This window comes from Lactuca virosa, chromosome 8 (assembly GCF_052849685.1).
Source record: "Lactuca virosa cultivar CGN04683 chromosome 8, Lactuca_virosa_CGN04683_v6, whole genome shotgun sequence".
Classification (NCBI taxonomy): Eukaryota; Viridiplantae; Streptophyta; class Magnoliopsida; order Asterales; family Asteraceae; genus Lactuca; species Lactuca virosa.
Window position 1 is genome coordinate 163,946,343 of NC_136433.1, and position 17,040 is coordinate 163,963,382.

At 32.4% G+C, this 17,040-nt stretch overlaps 1 protein-coding gene across 1 annotated transcript; it reads left to right on the plus strand.

The window, feature by feature from the left end:
* Positions 1-10,390: 10,390 nt before the first annotated feature.
* On the plus strand, positions 10,391-13,738 carry LOC145131027 (protein FAR1-RELATED SEQUENCE 5-like). The gene is made up of 9 exons (XM_079065763.1): positions 10,391-10,444; positions 10,565-10,616; positions 11,175-11,403; positions 11,629-11,815; positions 11,886-11,986; positions 12,100-12,361; positions 12,720-13,056; positions 13,120-13,262; positions 13,361-13,738. The coding sequence occupies exons 1-9, from the start codon at positions 10,391-10,393 to the stop codon at positions 13,736-13,738; spliced, it is 1,743 nt and encodes a 580-aa protein (XP_078921889.1).
* The last annotated feature ends 3,302 nt before the right edge of the window (positions 13,739-17,040 follow it).

The following is a 17,040-nucleotide window of genomic DNA, read 5'->3' on the forward strand; positions in this document are numbered from 1 at the left end:
CCAATATATATATATATATATATATATATATATATATATATATATATATATATATATATATATATATATATATATACACACACACTAGACTAGACGTTACCCGCGCAAAGCGGCTGCGGCGAATAGTTTTTTTCGACGATTAGTTTCTTTTCGGGACGAAAACTACGTGGACTGTAACGAAAAAAAAAGTTAAAGACGAAAAGCAAGAATATGAGAAACCACACAGACCATTTATGTAATTTTTTCTAAAACTTATTAAGATTTTTAATAAAAAATTTGTTAATTTTAATCATCATATTATAATAACTAAAAAACAAACTCAAAAAATGTAAATGTAATTAATAATGGTTGATTGTACAATATTAATCACGCAACACTTCTTTATACAACACATTTAAAGTATATAAACTTCATCATGGTTGAACTTTTTTCATGATTCGCTAATACCTTGTATTGTCATGTGATGTTCCTCTATAAAGTTGTCCGCGTGAGAATACTGATTTTGGTAGATACATACTTGTTTGTTCTTAAGCTTTATTGATTGTTATCGCAAAACATAATCAAATAAGAAAATATTTTCTCTTCTGTTTGGATTTGTTTTATTGTTTAAAAACTCATTTCCATAAAAATTACTATATTTTTCTGTTTAAATTTTTGACATATTGTTTCTTTAGAAAACCACTCGAAGGGATTACCGATAATGAATTAGAAAAAAAATAGAAAACATGGAAGGAATATTTGTTTGTTTATTTTTTTTTAAATTTCCATTATTATAGATGTAGACGTCGTTTATCAGCTTGTAGCGCACTTCATGATTATAGTTTAGAAATTGGTTCGTAATGATAAATCGAACACTTTTAAACAAAAATGTTTGTTCACGAATTCAATATAGTAAACACACTGACAAATAATATTTTTATGGATAACATGGTCGTTATTAAAAAATAAAATATCCCTTTTATATATTTATATTTAATTTCTTAATTGTCATGGATTTATTTATATATTGCTATATAAGTTTTTTTTTAGTTAGTACGTTTTAGTATGTTTTTTTATAGCATTTGTTGTATTTTATATTTGAAAAAGCTATTGGTAAGAGAAATACGTTGCTAACAACAAAACGAGATGACACCTGGAAAAATGATCAAATTTAGAAAATGTTTTAATTTTCAACTAAAATGTAGATATCTTAAATCACAGGGACCATTTTGTAAATTACTCAATATGAAATTCATAGGCAGTGGAAGTTCTATTTAGATTGATCCAAGTTTGAAGCAAGTTGAATATTTATATTTGGTAAGTAAAATTTAAACGAGAGTAATTTCTTATAGTATAAAGTGGCAATAAAATGTTAAACAATGTTGACAGATTTGCACTTGAAGTATAAACAGAACACTTCATACATGCTATTATTATATGCCTATCATCAATGTTTTGGAATTTGGACTGATTTTCTCCTAAACATTGAAGATGCATTAAAAACTGTCTCACTAATATTGGCAAATTTATGAGATTTATCACATAATCATCACCATAGATGAAGGAAATGCATTCTCAAAGTAACTAAAAGAATTTACTTTGAAGTAATGGCAAAAATAAAATAAAATAATCAATAAAACCATCAATAGGGAACATATTTGACTGATCCAAATTAAAGATGCATCATGCAATTAATAGAGGCATCACCAAAGTTTTGGAGAGATTTGCCCTAGAAACGGTATACTTGATATGTGTGTATTAGGGGTGGGGTAACGACAAACCTTAATTACTATTAACTAAATTTAATAAAGAGAAAAACATCAAATTGTCATGTAATGCAAGAAATTGTGGACGACTCTTGGATCAGATTAATTCATTTTCATACCTATTGCTTGTATACTTCAATTAGCCAATCTCAATCAAGATCAGGGGCAGGTTCAAATCATAATAGGTGCTGGTCTGAAACATGTTGTATGAAGAAAACTACAGAGTTGAGGAAATTTTTATTTAAAATTACTTGTAACCACTTAATTACAATGTATTAGGTTGGTGTACATTACCTGCAGGTGTCAAGTACTTCATAAATCCACAAAAATTGCCATTACCACCCATGGTTATGCCAAAATGTAACATCCCATTATTTTCTACTTGTAAAGTCAACCAAAGTCAAACTTGGATCAACTAAATTCCACTTTATTGTTTGGATTTCTATTAAGGTTAGAATAATACTTTTTACATGTTGAAAACCTTAGAATATTTGTGGTAGAATTTAGAAGGAAAACACTTGAAAATTTGAGAAACTTCGCATCCTCTTTCCTTCTTTCTTCTCTTCGGACCGCAAACCTCGCAGGGACCGTGAACTGTTTGCTGACTTCGGGCCGTGAACTGTTTACTGCCTTCGGACCGTGAACCCCTCGGCCGTGAACTCCTCCCTATATATATAAAATCGGTTGATTATTTCTCATTCTTTCCTTTTCTGGCCGTGAATCCAAGGATTTCTCTCTCAAGTATCATCTTCCAAACCTTCAAATCTTCTTAGATTGTTGCTTGGATCTTCAAGTGTTCATCATTTCATCAACATACTAGGGAATTCTAGACCGAATACACTTGTTTCACCTTCAAATCTGCAAGATCTTCAAGATTATTGGGCCGTGAACTCAAGAACATCGAGTGTTCTTGGGCCGTGAACACCCCTCTTGGCCGTGAACTCCTTGCAGTCTCCATCTTAGCTTCTAACACTCCTATTTGTAAGTTATACTTACAAATTAGTCCAATTTTCAATCATTCATATGATTATATTCACTAATTGGTTGCATATATACTATACAAATTGCTATATAGGACTTGTTTTACTACGAGATTTCACTTGTGGAAATAAACGTCCTATATCGAATCATCAATCGAATCACCCTCTAAAAATGTGAGTTCATACCCCCGTATTTTCACAGTTTTTACAGTTTTTAGGGGGGGGGGGGGGGAATACAAGTCTAACACAAGGATTTTGTGTTACAAACAAATGGTTTCAAATTTATTGTTAAAATGACATCAAGTCATCAAATGTCATTCAAAATTGTTAAACTCTTTAAAATAGTTTATAAACTTATATTTTCCTCAAAAATCATCTATATATATATATATATATATATATATATATATATATATATATTATTTATTTATTTATTTATATAAATAAGATTTAAAAGGCTTAGGACTGATAGCTCGCTTTATTTCCTTTTCCTTGTTTGGATGTGGACTTAGGGTATCGGTTAATTGTCCGTCTGTCGTTTAAATTTTAGTTATATATATTTATATATGTATATAAATATAAAAGTTATTTCATTCAGTTTCAATACCCTTTTGTAACATGTCGAGCAAAGGGTTGCATTCATGAACAGTTAGTATCAATACAGAAAGTACACATAAATTATAATAGGTATAATTTATGATTCAAGAACACTAACTCACTAGTCAAGTATACAAGAGTACGCTATTTTACAAGAAAAAGGATTTGATTCAAAACTAAAAAAGTGTATACAACTTATAAATACATTTCAAGTATACTAAAGAAGGAGCATACTATCAATCATTTATTTCAAGATGATTGGGTTTTCATTACTATTATACACGTAACGTCTATATGTTTTTTATGAGACAATGTTCAAGTTGTTTATTTATTTAAACAACATAGTTAAAGTCCTGATATTATAACCAGAATCTCCAGTCAGGGATCGAAACAAGTGTGTATAGATATATATGGGATTGACAATCCTACACTCAGACTGCTAGCTACAGCCGGACATACACGCCTAAGAGTGACAATTGTTATCAACAGTTCTGACGCCTTCAAAGCGTTGTTTCAGGCCATCTAGTCATAGTATGGTTATAATAACTCATTAAAAAGATATTAACAATACGGTTAGTGTATAATTAACTAAACATGAGTACAAATTTCAAAGTACCAGTTTTCACAAAGGAATACAAACATAGAACACTAGTTTACAAACAGAGAGCGTACAATACAGAAAACATTCATCTTATAGTTTTAATAGGATTTAAAACTATGTTATACTATTGTATACAAGTACAACAATGCTTACACGGAACGATTTTATGGTTTAAAACTACATTTCATTTACATCATAAAATATAGGATTTTTTGGATCAGTTTACATATTCAAAGAACAGAAAACAAGCTTTCAAACATAAATACTTATGCACTCACTCAACTTTATGTTGATACTCTCTTTTTCAAATTACTTGTATTCTCAGGGAATCAGTAGACAGGTACTCCCCGAGCTTTTGAGAAGACGGAGCTGTTTTTGAGTCGTCTCTTCTATATTTTGCTATAACTATTTTGGTGTCAATATACAATGTTTGAACACATGTAAAAACTTATACTTATTAATGCAATGGTTGTTTGTACTTTGATTACTATGATGCATGTGTTGTGATACTACAAATGAAGTCATCCACCCCCGGACGTTTTCGCCTTCTGGTTTGGGGGTGTGACACAAAAGAACAGATTTTTGAGATAAACAGTGATGATCCAAGCATTTCCTGAAAGCGTAAACTTGAAAAGGTATTAGAAGGCCCTTCTAACATTAAAGATGTCAATCAAACCAAGGGATCCGTTTCCAACCATCTCTAATTCGCTTCCAAGCTCTCATTTTTTTTAGCATCTGAAAAAAAAATGCAAATTAAGGGCTTGTTTTTCACATTAAGTGTTGTACACACGAATACACACATGGATGGATAGATACAAAGATACAAACGCAAATAGACACATATGTACATACACATATACATAGAGATATGTATATAAATCCACACAATAAATAACTCAAAAGGAGCACGCAATTGTAATGGGAGTATGATGCACTCTTACCGTCAATTGAAACACTTTCTAGGGTATTCAAATAAAGTTGCGTGGTCGTGGTTGTAAAGTGGTTTAGAGAGAGAGAGAGAGAGAGAGAGAGAGAGAGAGATGAACCTATAATGTGCGATGTTGGTAATGCGGTTGTAGCAGGGGTGGAAAATGGTGTCGTAAAAGAAGGCGGCCTTTGATGCTATGGTCCTCTAACGATGGTGACGGTTCGAGATGGGGAAAAGCTGGATTAAGGGTAGAGAAAAGTAAAGGAGAGATATTGACGGTAATGAGGGAAAAATCTGAAACAAAAAGAAGTGAGATTGTTATTACCTGATTCTAATACTCCAAAACCTTCACAAAATGAGTTATCGTTAAAACGGATCTACAGAACCTGATCGATTTCTTCCCCTTTTTCTTTCGGTCTTACATGCAAGTCCAACTAAAGCAAATTCATAAAGAATAATAAATCACAAAATCAAAAAAGAAAGTAAGAACACGAAAGAAATACCAAATAAAAAAATTTATACTTTTTTCATAGACCTGTGTTAGGATTTGGCGAAGGAGGTGTCGTGATGGTTTTTAGCAGAGAAATAGAGGGAGAGTGAATCAGGTGTCAAATTCAAAATGAGAATGATGGGGTGATAGGTTTGGCGAAGAACGAAGAGGAACATATTTGGCTTTCAAATTCAAAATGAGAATGATGGGGTGATGGGGAAAACCGAATTGCTAGAGATCCGAGGAAATGAAGGTACATATCTTGGGTGTCATCATTAGGGCAGAAGATGATGTGGTGGTTGTTAACGGATCAAGGAGATGAAGGAGGATGGAGCGTTCGATTTTTAAGAGAAACCATTGAGAGGGACTGTAACTATAGTTCCTTGATTTATGCTTTGAATTGGTTATCATGATTAAGGAGAGAAAAAGTCAGGTCAAATAGAACGAAAGTAGATAATTAGGGAAACAGATGAGTGAGAGAGAGGTAAAGATATGTATCACTTTATTGTACATTCAGCTTAAAGTTTTGAACGTCTTAAATCTATTTTTAAAAATAATAAGGTTTGTATAATAACAATAATATATATATATATATATATATATATATATATATATATATATATATATATATATATATATAGAATTAAGATTCACTAAGAAATGATCATAATGCTCGTACTTGCCAGAAAAAAGCTAATGTTTCTGCTTAAAATAGTTTGGTTTTTCCTTCTTATTTATTAAGTTTTCAAGAAAAAAAATGTTATTTTACAAATAAAAATGAATCTTTGAGTTCTACATTCATGCAATGTACTTGCAAGAATAAATGCAGATAGTTGGAGAAGTGTTATTTTTAATAAATTAGTATCTATGCCTGAATCCATGTTATGGTATCGTTAATGCTTAGATGATACGTGATGTCGTAACTACATGGAGCATCTGTTTATGTGGCATAAGTTAGTTAAATGGCATGAATTAAAAAATGATTTAACTATATTAATTATTGCTTAAAAGGATTGGTCAAAAAATAAGTAAACTCAATCTGACATGGTAGCGATATTTGTAAATGGTAAGAGTGTTGATAAATTAAGCCAACTTTTTTGGATGAATCCAATATTTCATTCTGTCCATATAACACACTAAGTAGTAAGACATGAAGCTAATTTTGTTTACTTAATGTATTGAGACAGTAAGTGCATTTGTGTAAATCACATGCTATACTAGCTCTAATTCTTACATGATAAGTTTAGTTAATGTATTCACATGCTATAATAGCTTTAATGTATTAAGACAGTAAGTGAATATGTCTAAATCACATGTTATAGTAGCTCTAATGCTTATATGATAAGTGATGCCTTAAAAAACTTGAGAATTACTTTATGTGGCATATGTAGTTTAATGGCATGAATTAGAAACTGATGAAAGTGGTAAGAAGTATTCCTTACATGAAATTCATGACAACCTAAGTAATAAAAGGAATCAAGTTGAGTCTTAAGGTTTAATTTTATTTTAATAATCCATGTGATTAATACATACATCACAGAAATGTTATTGAACGGGTAAGTGCAGTAAATATCAAAGACTGTAACTTCGTTTCGAATTTGATATAAAAAATATCATAAACGATATTGATAGGGGAAATTACAGTAATCATAAAAAACGCATAATAAATTAATGAAAACGGTAACAAGGAAAGATTGGTCACTTAAAACAGATAACATAACATTGAATCATTTTCACTTAAAACAGATAACAAAACACTGAATCATTGTCACATCAAAAACAAAGGCAAATAAAATAGAGCATAAAACATGCTTGAAAGCTTAATGAAAATCTAATAAAACAAACTGATTCTGCTCTCAATCCGTTGGAGATGTTCTTCGGTGTTGAAGTTTTCCTTTTCCACATCAGATAACTTATCGTATGATGCCAACTTTTTGTGCAGAGATGGTTTGATAAGGTTTAAATCAGATGTCAAAATTTTTGTAACATACTTTTTTCTCAATTCATTTAAGTGCATCTGTTGGTCATCGTTGTCTGGGAACTCAGGCTCCAAACCAACATTCCATTTATCCAAATCCTCACCTTTATATGTTTCCATGTGCCTCATAATGAATACTCCACAATCTATGTAGTTCATTTTTGTCATCCATCCCATGGACAATCGAACTTTGACTGCACGCTTAATTGAATTTCTTTTTGGATGATTCAAAGCGTCGATGTACAGAGTAAACAATATTTTCTGGAATAAATATGATAGGTGATTACAATATAATATATGATCATGGGTAAGTTAAATTAAAATGAAATTTCCTTACCAGATCGTTAGGCACATTTCCATAAATTACTTCAATCGACTCTTCAGAGTAAATGTTGTCTATTATTACGCATTCTGATTTTTTGAAATCAAAGACAGTAAGGTAGTAATGATCGTTTTCAAGCACCGGGAAGAATACCTGATGTCCAACAGCATGTCAAAAGTATCTTCGTTTAGAATTTGAGTAAAAGGTGTACACACAACATCAGGAACTGCATCATCATCATCCACCATTGTTGATTCCTGAAATTGATCATCTTTAGTTGCGTTTGTATTTTGTTGATAATGCATAACAGGTGTGGTGGTGCCATTGGAAGTTGTACCATCATCAGAATCATCGGAAGTTGAAAAATCTGGCCATGCCAGATTGAATTCGTAGTTTATTTTTGTTACTAGCATGCACATTTCGACAGAATCGGGAAACTTCTTTATACCTCGCATCAACAACTTATCTATAGCTCTCTTTGCATTGTGATATGCATTGAAGTTGAAGTTTATTTCCCTCATAATTTCCTAGGAATAAGCATAACATAAGTAGAATGTTATAAAATTAGTATTGTGACAATATATGAACTGGAATCAGTAAAACATATGTGATGAAGCACTTGATTCATTTTGGTTTTATAATGAATCACTGCAAAGCATAATTTTCACAAGTATCCCACAAAGTGAAGCACTTGAATTAGTAAAGCAAATGGCATAATTTTCAATAAAAAGCACTTGCATCAGTAAAACAAAATGTGATGAAGCACTTGATGCATTTTGGTTTTATAATGAATCACTAAAAAGCATAATTTTCACAAGTGTCACAAAAAGTGAAGCACTTGAATCACTAATTAGGTGAATCAGCTTAAAAATTAAAGAACATAAAATAAAAATTATGTGAGTCAGTTTATAAATGAAGCACTATAATCACAATGTTTACCATGTTTAATGCTATATTGACAAACAAAATGGCATCGTAACTTGAATCAGTTTATAAATGAAGCACGTGAATCAATAATTATAAAAAGAATGCTTTTTACCTTCAAGAAGTTGTTGTCTGCATCATTTTCTGATGTTTCTTGAACTACATTTCCAATAAACCCATCAGGAGATATGCAATATCTTTCAGATCCAACAACATCATCATCCTCGCCATATTCTGTTTTGTAATTATCGTCTGTGAATTAATATTTTGTACATTTTATTTGTTTGATACCACAAAAATAGTTTGAAAATGCTCGAATATACCTTGTTTAGTGTGGTTCATGTTCATGTGTTGTAATGATATGGTTACATTTCCGAAACCTCCTTTAGATAGCTCTTTTAATTCCCTCCTTTTCAACATGTCTGTTGTCCAGTGAATCATTCCAGCAGTTGGACTTTGCATTGTGTCATCTTCAACTTTTGTAAAATTAAGGTAAAACAACTGCAAAGAATATGTTGATGAAGAATATATAAGCATCTTCAATAATGTTTTGATTTTCAGGAAATTTGTTTACCAGAAGAAATACAATGGGACCGGTGTAAACGCACTTATCGTCCAAGGGTTTCCACATCATTCTGCTTGATTTCAAGCATGATACAACAAATCCGCACCAATCTAGTTGTTTGATATCCATATCACACAGAATATTTTCCAAGAACCCTTGATTGACAGTCCCCATCGTTAAGTACTCAATTATCACCGATACAAACAACACAAGAAAATTCATGATAAAAAATGGACTAGCATTTGTATCCTTTACTATCATGTCAATAACATGTGTTAGCCGTATTCTTTTTATTGTTTTTGGAAATTGGGATTTCCAAAGTTTGACAACCTTATTTTCAGAATTTGCTTTGATATGTCACCCATTGGAATGCCATATATCTTGTGTACTCTTTCCCTTGTCACTAAAAGTCTTTGGTCTTGTACATGAATGGAATTACTAGTTGGGTTGTAGTTGTCAACGACCCAGTAACATATCCTACAAGGTAGCTTTTCTAACTGCATATTTAGAGCTGATCCAAATCCAATAGATTGTTGATCTTCGTTCAGCAAGGCCATGGTTTTGGTTATGTGTTCCGGAGGGAACCTGGTATTCAAACATCTTAATGAATCTTCCATGTTTCTTGGCTTTTCTATACTGGTTTGCTTTTTCACAATCTTTTGTATCGGCATTGTAACGGGTGGCGGGTTTACAAAATCGTCATCATCATCACTTGGACACTTTCGAGAATAAGTATCTGATGTAATCACTTTAGAACCAAATATATAAAAATAAATCACTTAAACGATTATTAATGCAAAATTAATGACAAAAAAATGAATATATGTTACAGTATTTTGAATCAGTTAAAGATCTATCAATATAACTTATACAACCCTAATACCAAAAACATGTTTAACAAGATTCATTTGACAGATAAGCATTGGTAACCAGAATCATTTCTACTAACATAATCACTTTGCTACCTAGGTTTTATTACCAGGACTCTAAATTCACATCATATACAGTAATAAAAAACACCTGATTCACTTAAACACTTAACCACTACTATCATTAAGAACAAATGTATATAACTTGCATAAATAATGTCAAGCACTGATGTCCTGTTCACAACAAGTGAATACTAATAAGATTATCAAATAGTACTTACCCATCGAGTCTGTATGAGGTTGTGCTTCACCAGGATACTCCATTAGTCAAAAAAATTCTAACACTAGCTCAAAACCCACACGAAATTGTATCTGGTTGCTGAATTTCGGTATGAAGCCTTCGACCATCCAATCTTTATATAGCTTTACCAGACATTCAATCTTTGTAAAACCATCATAACGGAAAAATCCGTAGTAAAATATCTCCAATTTAATGGTATCCAATCTCCAATAATAAACCATCGATTCTTCTTTTTCAATTTGCAAATATGAATGATTTTTTTAGGCGAAAATTATGGTTGTGTATAACCGGATTCGTAGAGGAATATTGAAGTTTGGTATAAACCCTGCGAGTAGAAATTCAATATCGTAGAGCATGATCTTCAATTTGATTGTTTTCATTTAAACTATTGATTTTTCTTTATCAATCACCGATGCCGACTTCGTTTTTGGGCGGAAATTAGGGCATGGAAGACATAAAGACATGTGATCATATTAGGGATAGCAAAGAGATAAGTTTTAACGTATTTATCTTATCTTAATTCATCATTTAAATGAAAGTTATTATTTGTTGCAAGTTGTAACGTATTTATCATATTTCATTATTTTACTGAAGCACTTGAATTGAACCACTTGAATCACTTGAATCAGTAAGTATAAAAACAATGATTTTACAGCGCATATAATATGTATAAAAATCAAATAACGTAAGATTTAAATTATGTGAATCAGTTTATAAATGAATCATTTTTTAGATTAAAGATGTTGTCTGCATCATTTTATGTTGTTTTCTAGACTACATTTCCAATAAACCCATCAGGAGATAGCTTGAAGTTGGTAATCTTTATTAATTGTGTTTTAAATGAATCTGACATAAATCTTTTTATGTGTTACAGATATGTCTGAATCGCAGCCAACAAGTATTCAGTCTGATGGGTTTCAATGTCTACAACTTGTGGAAAAAGGTTGGACACCAGAAGTGGAGTTGAAACCATATGTAGGGCAAGTGTTTCCTTCGTATGATGAAGCTATGGCGTTTTACAGAGAATATGCACGCAATAGTGGGTTTGAAATACGAAAGGCAACTACACAGCAGTCGAAAAAGGGAGATGGTTATTCACGTAGGTACATAGTATGTAATAGGGAGGGAGAGAAAAAAAACGTTCATTTGATAGTTTGAAAGACCGGAGCAAACATCGTCGTAATCGGCCAAGTCACCGAACACGATGTAAAGCTTGTATCCGATTGAAGGTTAATGATGAAAATCTTTGGGTGGTCAAATATTTTGAGGAGAAACACACACATGAACTAGTTAATCCAGAAGATTTTGTTTTTTTTGAAAAGTAACAGGAGGCTTACATATCATCATAAACAACTTGTACATGATGTTTCAGATATAAATATTGGTCCAGTTAGAGCATTCAAAATATTGAAGCAAACACAAGGTGGATTTGTCAATGTAGGGGCAACGGAAGTTGAATGCAAGAATTTGAAAAGGGATATGATAACATATATTGGTGAGAGTGATGCGGACATGGTAATTGAGAAGCTTACTAAAAAAGGAGTATTTACACGACTTTACTTTTGAATATTGTGTGGATAGTGAGGGGAAGCTATGTGGGTTATTTTGGGCAGATGAAGAAGCAAAACGTAATTATTCTGTATTTGGAGATGTTGTCGTATTCGATGCTACTTACCGAACAAACAAGTATGCAGTAGCTTAACTTATTAAAAACTTATCATGTTTCGGTTTGGTCGTGTCATATGAACTTATAGTGAGTAATAACAAGTTTAATTCATATCGTATTATTTGTTGTACAGGTACTTCATGATTTTCGTGCCATTTACCGGTATCGACAATCACAAAAAATGTGCCACTTTTGCAGCTGGCTTACTTGCTAGTGAGTCAATAGAATCATATAAATGGTTGTTAATGGCTTTTAAAAGTACTTTCGGACGGGAACCAACAGTGTTGATGACATATCAAGACCCGACTATTAAGCAAGCGATTCCAACTATTTTCTCACCATCATGTAGGCATCGATTGTGTATGTGGCACATATCACAGAAGTTCACCGACAAGGTAAAGAATATACCCACATAATACATTGTATGCATTATTTGTGTGGATCATTATTATTGGTATCTATTATATTTTATCAGAGTGGAATTGTAAAATAAGGGGAAATTTTTTTTGAAAGTTGAATAATTAGTTAAAACCAAATTCATATATGTTGGAAAACTGATCTTGTCATGTTGAATCACTAAGATATTCATCACCAATTAGAATCGTATGTATGTGTGAGTATTAATGTAGTTCATTTGAAAATGAGGTAACAGTCAGTAGTAACTTCTGTTGAATCGGTAAACTTGAACTACTAAGTTAGTAAACCTGAAATGACATATTTTTATCTAATGATGATTACTTGTTGATTTCTCAGTTGGGTTCACATATGTCGAAGACGGGGGTGTTGAAAAGTTTAAACAGTCTGATATGGAATGAACGAATCAGTGCAAGCGACTTTGATATAGAATGGCAATCAATAATGGATGAATACGATTTAAATAGTAACAATTGGTTTAACGAAATGTTTGCAATACCAGATAAATGGATTCCTGCTTATTTTCAGGATTGCCACTTATTAGGGTTAATGCGAACGACATCAAGATCAGAAGGTGAGAATTACTTCTACGGGTTGATGACAAATGCAGATTTGCACTTAATTGAGTTTGTCAGTCATTTTGAAACGGCAATGGAAGCACAACGTTTTGTTCAACGTAAAAACAATCATGACTCGCGTTACACGAATCCTGAAATTATAACTAAACTGCTGATTTAAGAGGAGGCAGCTCAAACATTCACACGGACTGTGTTCTTTAAAGTTCAAACAGAGATAATGGCATCGATGCTTACATGCTACTCAATTAAAGTAGAAGAATATGATGGAATTACTAAATTCAGCATCAAGGATACCGACAAAGATGTAAAACATTTTGGTGATTTTGAGTTATGTATAATCTAGTCCGTTGTATCTAGTATTGGTTTAAAAAAACTGATATTATTATTTTGTAATATTGACAGGTTTCATTCATGAAATCTGATTGCACTGTTAGTTGCTCGTGTTTACAATTCGAATTAACTGGGTGTCTATGTAGACACTGCTTTTATGTATTAAGGATGTCGGGTGTGGAACATTTCCCTAAAAAATATGTTTCAAGAAGATGCACAAAGGATGTGGTGCCGAGATCAGCAAGCGGATATAATACGTGTCAGTTTCCTACAAATGATGAAAATGAAGATTTTAAAGCAATGATCCGGGACATATACTTTTCAGTTGATTATTGTGTTGATCGGCTGGTTTCTAATATGGAAAAGCTGAAGTTATATAGAGAGAAAGTAAAAGAGTTGAACAAAGATGGAAAAGCTGAAGTCATATTTCATTATTTAACTGTAGGATAACTTCCATATATATGTCTTCCTACCTTCCTACAAATAATTCACTTCTTATTTGATCTATATATATATATATATATATATATATATATATATATATATATATATATATATATATATATATATATATATATATATATATATATATATATATAGGTGAGATTCGTTGAGAACTCATAGTTTCTCGAGAACCCGAAAACTAAAGGTGAAACGTTAGATCAAAATTAACTCATTAAGGACATGATCGTCTTCTTAACAATCTCATTTAATGTTTTTTTTTGTGTTATTGAAATATTAATAAAAATGTCTCAAAATTAACATAATAAATCAAAATTTCAGATTTTAATAAAATATATATTAATTTTCGATTTTTTTTAAATGCAAGGTTTTTATAATTTTTTATAGAACATGAATTTAAAAAAAATGAAAAAAAATAATTTTTTTAAAAAATCTGCATTTTTTTTAAAAAATAGTAAATTTTTAAAAATCTATAAACTTTTAACAAAAACTAGAATATTAAAAAAAAACATAATTTTTTAACCAAAAAAGTTGACGTTTTAGGTGCATATATGCATATTTTTTCAAGTGCATCTATTCATATTTTTTATACTATAATATTCATATGTAAAAAAAACTCATTTTTATTTACTAATCTATAAATACAATAATACAAGTATTTTGTTTGATACGAAATAAATTATAAAAAACAAAAAATTCAACAAAATTTCAAAGAGTTTTCATGTCTTCGTGTCAAGATTTCCATATTTTCTTCAATTGATCATTTTTCACATCTTCAATATTTTCCACAAAATTTTCCAAATCTACAAGAAATTTAAAAAAAATTGATTAATGCAAGAACACTCGTAAAAATGCATATGTGTATATCATGCAAGATTCACATATGATTGTATAATGTGATATTCACATGTGATTGTATCTTTTATGATTCAAATGTGCAATTCACAATAAAATTAAAAAAAGAAAAATAATTAACGAAGAACACTCACACAAAATGCAAGTTTCCAAATAGACTTTATTCATATGTGATTCACTTGTGATTTATATGTGAATCACATGTAATTCATATGTGATTCACTTGTGATTTACATATGAATCAGATGTAATTCATTTGTAATTTACATGTGAATCACATATAATTTATATGTGATTCACTTGTGTTTACATGTAAATCACATGTAATTCATTTGTAATTTACATGTAAATCACATGTAATTCATATGTGATTCACTTGTGATTTACATGTGAATCACATGTCATTCACATGTAATTCATTTGTAATTTACATGTGAATCACATGTAATTCGTATGTGATTTATTTATGATTTACATGTGAATCACATGTAATTCATTTGTAATTTACATGTGAATTGCATGTAATTCATACGTGATTCTGTAACGACCCAAAAATCAAGGCTAAAAATTTCATTTTTAATATAGCTAAAACATTGATACCATTTATTTCAAACATTTCAAATCATCCTTAAGTAAAACATTTATCAGAGTTCGTTCCAAAATCATTCATTGCGTAAATCATAGGTGTGTGTGCACTGCGAACAATCCGAGCCATTCATTTCCAAATCGATGATACCTGAAACCAAAACTGTAAGCCGTAAGCATGAAGCTTAGTGAGTCCCCCAGAGCATACCCCACACACAATCCACATAACACATATCATATTAGCTATAAAAGCTATCTTTACCACATATCATAAATCACATTAGCTGTTAAAGTTATCTCTACCACGTACCACATATCATATTAGCTGTACAAGCTATCTCTATCACATATCGCATACCATATTAGCTATACAAGCTATCTCTATCATATGCCACATATCATATAAGCTATAAAAGCTATCTCTACCACAGAACATTAGCTATAAAAGCTATCTCTACCGCATCTCATTAGCTATAAAGCTATCTCTACCACATATCCCTGCATAAGGATGCCATGGGCTCCCCCACATGGTCTTACCCCTAAGTGCCATGGGCTCTCCCCATGGTCTTTCCCTGCCGGACATCCATGGGCTCCCCCACATGGTCTTACATCCAAGTGCCATGGGCTCCCCCCATGGTCTTTCATGAAAACATAACATAATCACTAGCATACTACGTAGCGTAAAGTTAACTATCATCCCACATATCTCTACTACAACTAGTGTACCACATATCATAAAATAGGCCGGCCTTGGTGCCTTAGACCCATTGGTATGATGAGAATACTCACCTCGCACTGCTGAAGTCCCGCGGATAAACTCTAGCTGTTGGTTGACAGGTTCCCGAACTGTCAATCATCAAAACGACACCGAATTAATAGTTGGGTTCCAATACACAACCATAATCTACACTTGAGGTAATTGGACCATTTTAACCCTACCCTAGCTTGGTTCAAACCAAGGCCCAAGCTCACACCCTGAAGGCCCAAAAGCCCAATAGTTAACCAAGGCCCAACATATGGCCCAGTTTTTTCAAATTGGGCCCAAGCCTCTCTAATGGGTATTATCCTGAAGCCCAATAATTTCCCTTAGTCCATAAATGTGTTCCGAATTGGCCCACAAAGGCCCACAACAACTTAGTCCAATAAGTGGCCCAACAACCATCTATACCCAATTAGGGGTTTTCACATAAAATGACGATTAGGGTTAAGTGTTCCTACTTAACCCATTAAGGACTTAATCCATTAAGTCCAAACATACAATGGAATCGGGCTTGAGTCATCACTTCACTCCAATGGTCAAAAATGTGGGTCCCGATAAGTCTAAACCAATAATCCCAAAATTAGGGTTTTCCAAACCCTAATTAGGGTTTCCAACCCAATCATATCCCAATAGGCCCAATAGCTCGGTCTTTTGATCAATTAAGGTTCATTAGGCCCATTAGGGTTTCACTAGGCCCATTAGGGTTTCGCTAGTCGGGCACCACCCACTACCACCTCGGGTAGTGGTGGTCAACGGCGGCTCACGGTGGTGGATTGAGTTTCTTTTCATTAATCTTTTCCTATTTACAATTACAATGCTACTCTCAGTTAACACACACACATACACAAATCTAACACACACACAACCACCTTGTGGTGGCAGTCGGCGGTAGAGAGCGGCAGCCACCACCGTGAGGTCTTTCTTCGGATCTCTGTCCACACAACGCTCCTGTAGCCTCAAACCATCACAACATATGGGCACAAACACCACAACACGCCCCCAGCCACCTTTCACGGTGGTTGGTGGCGGCAACGACGTGACAGGAACGACGACCATGGGGGTTCTTTGCGGTTGTCGGCCATCAAACACA